General features: G+C 38.9%; 2 protein-coding genes across 2 annotated transcripts; both read left to right on the forward strand.

Annotated features, from left to right (window-relative positions):
• On the forward strand, positions 2,276-3,492 carry LOC104709074. The gene is made up of 2 exons (XM_010425741.1): positions 2,276-2,710; positions 2,791-3,492. Exons 1-2 carry the CDS (start codon positions 2,276-2,278, stop codon positions 3,490-3,492), a joined length of 1,137 nt encoding a protein of 378 aa, XP_010424043.1.
• LOC104709075 (DEAD-box ATP-dependent RNA helicase 8-like) lies at positions 4,163-7,052 on the forward strand. The gene is made up of 7 exons (XM_010425742.2): positions 4,163-4,892; positions 4,983-5,043; positions 5,297-5,531; positions 5,883-6,121; positions 6,259-6,510; positions 6,584-6,764; positions 6,953-7,052. Exons 1-7 carry the CDS (start codon positions 4,591-4,593, stop codon positions 7,048-7,050), a joined length of 1,368 nt encoding a protein of 455 aa, XP_010424044.1. The 5' UTR covers positions 4,163-4,590; the 3' UTR covers positions 7,051-7,052.

Consider the following 7,098-nt stretch of genomic DNA (forward strand, 5'->3'; position numbering starts at 1 on the left):
GCCTAGGGAAATTCTCAGAAAATCATGGAAAATCATATTAGTTAATTAAGTAAGCAGGATTCAATAATTAAGCACCGTTCTTGAACTCTAAACACAATTGTAAAATAAATCAGTTCTCACTGCAAATATTATCTAAGTTTTAAAACCCGAAAATCCAAATCTCTTTGCAAAATTCAAGTTAAAAACCAACAATAAAATCAAGTTTAGATAAGTTCACAAAATCACTAATTCAAATCTCTTTGCAAAAAGTAATTTTGCTCACCAAAGGTTTTTATCAAGAAAATCAATTATATTCTCATATCAATCAATAATCCTAAGATCTAAATCCAGATGACTTATCAAATATCTAGTATTAAGAACAATCTATGGTGAAGAACAAGAAAAATAATAATCCAAACAATTAATCAATCTAACAATCCATGAAATCCCTAATGAGAAACCCTAAATCTAACAAGCAGATCTACTCAGACATAATTGCAAGAACACAAATCATGAATATAATAGATAGCATTAAGAGATTAAAGAAAGAAAAAAAAGAGTTATGAATCTTCTCTGAAGGAGTCTTGATTCTTCTCTCCAAAAGCTCTCTAAAAATCTCTCAGGGATTTCTCTCTAAAGGTTGCAGAAAAATAAAGCTTATGTCTAAACAATGACCATAAAAATCCTATATATATTCACGTACAAGGACTAATGATGCAAATATGGAAAACTTTAGGGCAGCTTTGTAAATATTCAAAACTTGTGGAAAAACTTGAAGAGGTTCAACCAAGTGATATATCATGGTTTGTTTTCTAGAAAACTATAGAAGCATTGTGGAAGTGGCATCAGTATGGAAGGTTTGTTTTTTAGAAAACTCTTAAAGTTTAAGAATTTTTGGCTTTGCTTCATCACCCAACTTATACAAACGTTTCTCTCTTTTGTTTTTCAGGGGACGAGTTGTGCATCTCCTTGGTCGGCCGGTGGATTTGCTTCGATAATGGGTGGTGGGACTTCAAGATTGACAAAACTAGGTCTAGGAAGTGTATAAACTGCGGATTCATCCACACATTTAAATCCTTTGAAGAAACTATCCGACAAAAATTCATGATTTTTGACCATGATGTTTTGTTGGAATGTCTTACTGGGCTGATGATGTTTGGTTAGGCTCAACGGCCGGGAGATTCCTCCGACGGAAATCAAAGACGACTGGTTTTCAGGGTTTTCAAGTCCCTCCTTAAGTCTGACAGTTCTGTAAATGTGTTTGTCACCTTCCAAAGATTCGTTGATGGTCAACTTTGGGTCCTAGATCCTCTTGAAATAAATGTCTCCCCTTCGATATGTGGCTCTCCACTTGTACAGGAGAAGAACGGCTGCAGGGATCTGATTGTCGCAAACACTGCTACGGATCTGCAACCTTACACCATTGGTGTACCACATCAAATGAGCGTACACCATCGTAATGAGACTGACGTACACCAAACGGTCTCATCTTCTGCACAGAGGAACCTAGAAATTTGTGGTCCACTTGTACAAGAGAAGAATGGCTGCAGGGAGCTGATTGTCGCAAACACTGCTACGGATCTGCAACCTTACACCATTGGTGTACCACATCAAATGAGCGTACAACATCGTGATGAGACTGACATACACCAAATGGTCTCATCTTCTGCACAGAGGAATCTAGAAATTTGTGGTCCAGTTGGAGATGTCCAAAATGCAGACATTTTCGGTGATATTGATGATGACACACTCTTATCTCACATTGTAGCAGTTGAGGCTCGGATTGCTAAAGGCTCGGAAGTGCTTGAAGATATCGAACCTAATGATGATGAAATCGAAAGCAATGATGATGATGATATCCAAAGCAGTGAAGAAGAGGATGCTGAAGACTATGGATCTACATATGAGGAGGACTACGATTACGACTATTGGACAGAGTTTGTTTTAAACGGCAATGGGGAGATGGAACCTCCCAGAGAAGAAATGGGCAACGATGATGTGATTGATCCGCCTCCGAGAAAGGTACAGAGATATACTGATCTTCTTCGTGATATAGATGATTTTGTCAGCCCTCCTCTGTTGCTACCTTGTCGTACTCCTATTGAAAACTCCCCTCCTCTGCTGATAGATTGTGCTCCTCCGTTGCTAGATGTTTATGATCCTGTCCAAGGTAAGAGGAAAAAAGCCTCAAAAAAATTGTCTTCTACTGAGATGATGGAAAAGCAGTCCGCAGCCTTAAAAACAGGGATACAAATTTCTGAAATTGATGTTCATGGAAACTGACACAAATGAGTTGATGGGCATTGATCTTACTAAAGAAGACGACGTGATGTATGTTGGCAGGACTTTCAAGACGAAAGACGAATTCAAAATAGCAATGTATATTCATGCAATCAATCAGGTTTTTCGGTTTAGGTTTGTCAGGTACAACAAGTGTTATCTCGTAGCACAATGTGTTGACAAGCTATGCGACTGGCGGGTGTACGCGCATCAGATAGGTGATACCGAGGAGTACGAGGTTAGGAAAGTGAAGCTCGAACATGTTTGTGATGTGGAGACCCGAGGTCAGTTTACAAAACACGCCACCTCTAAGGTAACTTCTGCTTTACTACGGTTGAAGTATGTAAATGTTTTAGCGGGTCCTAGAGCGAGAGATCTACCTGAAGTTATGTTAGGCGAGCATAATGTTACGACATCTTATTGGAAATACTGGAAAGCCAGAGAATTAGCGGTAGCGTCTGCTCAGGGGACAGAGGAGTATATTTGCATTTGTTGCAAGTTGCAAATCCTGGGACGGTGTACCACTTACAGACAGAAGATGATGAGGTTGGAGAGGATAGGTTTAAATTTGCTTTTGTTGCATTGGGTGCAAGTATTCAAGGCCTGAAATACATTCGGCGTGTTGTTGTTATCGATGGAACTCACCTCCACAGAAAATACGGCGGATGCTTGCTTACTGCTAGTGGACAAGATGCAAACTTTCAGATATTTCCAATAGATTTCGCTATAGTGGACAGCGAGAATCACAATTCTTGGACCTGGTTCATGGAGAAACTGAAAGACATTGTACAGGATGGGACTGATCTAACTATCATATCTGATCACCACCAGTCAATATACCATGCTAAGTCTCTGGTGTACCCTCGAGCGCACCATGTCTGTTGTCTCCTACACCTGAAGCGCAATGTCAGAAGTTCGTATGCAGGAATGGTCGGCCTTGTTTGGAAAGCTGGGGAGACGTTCAGAGTTAAAGACTTTAACAAGTGGTATGGACGTATTAAAAAAAGGAAGCCTCAATGTTGGGACTACCTACAGAAGATTGGAATTGCACATTGGATGCGTGCACACTTTAAAGGGGAGTGCTATAACTTACTAACAAGCAATATAGCTGAATCTCTCAACCATGCACTGCTACCGGCCAGAGATAGCCCAATTGTTGCATTTATTGAATTCTTTCGAAAGATGCTTAGTAGGTGGTTTGAATCCCGGAGGAAGAAAATGGCTAATTGTTGAGGGTATATTTCTGTCGAAGTTGAGAAATTTTTGAAGAAGCAGCTAAAGAATCAGCTGGTGTACAGGTTCGACTTGCATCGGCTTGGGATTGTGAAATCACAGCAAAAAAAATGGACAAAAGTTCCACGTATCATTAGAGAAATGTACTTGCACTTGTAGAGCATTTCAGCTACTTCAAATCACTCTTTAGATTATTTGAAACAGGACTGTTATTATATGTCGAATTTATGCAACCTAACAAAGTTTTTTGGTTAATCAAATTCAAAAATAGAGAGAACAGTGCATTTATAGTCGATTATTTGACATCTCACTCACATGAGAGTATACACCCTTATATATAGAATCTGGTTAATGGATCAAGATAACACCTTAATATAAATCTGGTTATTATAATGATCTTTCAGCTTGTACGATGTGGCATGGCGTTAATCTTGAAGAAACTACGATGTGGCATGGCGTTAATCTTGAAAAAAGAAGATGTAAAAGGCGAACTAGTGAGCGTGTTGATAAAAAAACTAGATGTTAAATTATGGGTAAATGTGTATAAGAAAAAGAAGTTACGGGCAATTTTATAAATTATACAAAAAGAACTGATCCGTTTGAACACCCCCAAGCCCAAGACCAAGACCGCCAGGCCCTTATGGTATTGCCAACGAAGTCCGACCAAGTCACAAACATTATAATTTTATCATCTCTGTGCCTCTCTCTCTGCTCTCTCGTCTCTCTGTTTCACGCGAGAACCTTCGTCTCTATATTACTGTTGACCCTTTTGATCCCTCTCCCTCTCTCGTTCCTCGCGTGGACCTTCTTTCCAAAATATCAAATCCCTAAATTTCGCTTGATTTTGGATTTCAAATTCTAAATCTACTGCTCTTTACATCTCCGATTTTGTGATTTTTACAAACCCTAGATTTCTCCGGAAGAGTTTTTTTTTTCCTCTGTAACTAAATTGCGATTTTTTTTCTCTCTCTAAAATTCCGACATTACCCTAGGTTGTGTATTACCGTAGGAAAACCCTAGTTCCGGTTTGGTATTCTTGGTGTACAGATCCCTCTTTAGTCAGAGTTTTTGGTTATTAGCGTTTTTTTAGTGGTTGTGATGAACAATCGAGGAAGTTATCCTCCTGGAAGTGGCGCTGGCCGTGGTGCCATTAACCCTAACCCTAATTACCAATCACGGCAGGGTTATTATCAACAGCAACCACAGCCACAATACGTCCAGCGCGGTGGTTACGCTCAGAATCACCACCAACAAGCGCCATCTCAGCCACATCAATACCAACAGCAACAACAACAACAACAATGGCTTCGAAGAGCTCAGATCCCCTCCGGCGGTAACAGTAACGGCGATGCAGTTGTAGAAGTTGAGAAAACTGTTCAGTCTGAAGTTATCGACCCAAAGTGAGTTCTGTACTTTTAGTTTAATCTTGGATTTGATTGTTTCTTACGTTACTATGATAACTAACGTTTATATTCAAATTCCTCTTGCAGTTCGGAAGATTGGAAGGCTAAGCTAAAACTACCCGCACCTGATACTCGCTACAGAACAGAGGTAAGGCTCCTCATTGTTTGGACGAAATAGAGTAAATTGGGATTTAGATTTATTTTCTTTTCACACAAGTAAAGAAAGGTTACATACTACTGTTTATTCGTTTGTTTCAAGTGCTATATTGGTGTGTCATAAAGGTGTTCTTACTTATTTGATAGCTTATTACATAAGTCAATACTTATAATTTATTTTGTGAAAGACTTCTTGGTTGCATGGAATGAGATTTACTCAATTCTTCACTTGTTATCGTTTTCAGGATGTAACAGCCACCAAAGGGAACGAGTTTGAAGATTATTTTTTGAAACGGGAGCTTCTCATGGGAATATATGAGAAGGGTTTTGAAAGACCTTCTCCCATTCAGGAAGAGAGTATTCCAATTGCCTTAACTGGTAGAGATATCCTTGCCAGAGCAAAGAACGGGACTGGGAAGACTGCCGCCTTTTGTATTCCTGTCTTGGAAAAAATTGACCAAGATAACAACGTTATTCAAGGTAACTTTGTTTCTGATCCATGTTGTCAGTTGGTTCTTTTACGTGTTATGATGCAGTAGAAGAAATTGAAATTCTAGCATCTTCTAGAACAGATATTGAACTGATGTTTTATAACAATATGTTGAGGAATTTTTCATGGGTCTCACCTCATTCTCTCAGACATAATTTTATAGCTTAAGACTAAAGAGAATACTAGTCATACCATGGTTACTTGAGAGTAACTACTACAATAAACACTACTTACTTGAGCCTCTAAAGCAATTGCTTCTTTAAGTAACCTAAACTGTTTCCTTAAAGATTTACTGGTTCCGCTCTAATTTAGTTTATCATTGATGCCTGTCTTGTATGCAGCTGTTATAATTGTTCCAACTCGAGAATTAGCCCTTCAGACATCACAGGTGTGTAAGGAGCTGGGTAAGCATTTGAAGATTCAAGTCATGGTGACCACAGGGGGAACCAGTCTGAAAGACGATATTATGCGTTTGTATCAGCCTGTCCATTTACTGGTAGGAACTCCTGGCAGAATTCTTGATCTTACCAAGAAAGGTGTTTGTGTTTTGAAAGATTGTTCGGTGCTCGTTATGGATGAGGTACATGTAGAATTTTTTCTTTGTAATTTTTTTCTTTTAAATTCATGTTCTCTATCCATTTCTCGCTACAACAGAAGCTTTAGCAGAACTTCTTATGTTACTCCCAGTTCTAACTTAATTATGGATCTATTCATCAGGCGGATAAGCTTTTGTCTCAAGAGTTCCAACCTTCAGTGGAACATTTGATTAGCTTTCTTCCGGAAAATCGACAGATATTGATGTTTTCAGCCACGTTTCCTGTCACTGTCAAGGCTTTTAAGGATAGATTTCTGACGAATCCTTACGTCATCAATCTCATGGATGAACTTACGCTCAAGGGTGTTACCCAATTCTATGCATTCGTAGAAGAACGACAGAAGATTCATTGCTTGAATACACTATTTTCCAAGGTTAGATCTGAACTAACCATTGATAGTTCTGTTTCTTTTCTTAGCTGGCTCTTACTCTCTTCTTCTTCTGCAGCTGCAAATTAACCAATCAATCATATTCTGTAATTCTGTAAACCGTGTGGAGCTCTTAGCTAAAAAAATCACAGAACTTGGGTATTCGTGCTTTTACATCCATGCAAAGATGCTTCAAGACCACCGGAACAGAGTGTTCCATGACTTTCGCAATGGTGCATGCCGGAATCTTGTGTGTACTGGTATGCCTAAGTGTTTATATGCTTTTACTGCAGAGCAGCATGAATAAAATACTCAACTATCTACTTCTTAGAATCCAAGAGTGGCTTTAGTTGAGGTCTTAGAGGAACAACTTACACTGGCATTACACTTTTTGACTTGTGAAATTAGCTATGTCCTTTATCTGAATAATTTGTGATGGTTGCTGCAGACTTATTCACACGTGGGATTGACATTCAAGCAGTCAATGTGGTGATAAACTTTGATTTCCCCAAAAATGCAGAAACTTATCTCCATAGGGTAAGCTGAAAAGCAGATGTTTACACTGTACTAGATTCCTACGTCTTTATTGATGGT

The sequence above is a fragment of the Camelina sativa genome, chromosome 8, assembly GCF_000633955.1.
Source record: "Camelina sativa cultivar DH55 chromosome 8, Cs, whole genome shotgun sequence".
In the NCBI taxonomy this organism is placed as follows: Eukaryota; Viridiplantae; Streptophyta; class Magnoliopsida; order Brassicales; family Brassicaceae; genus Camelina; species Camelina sativa.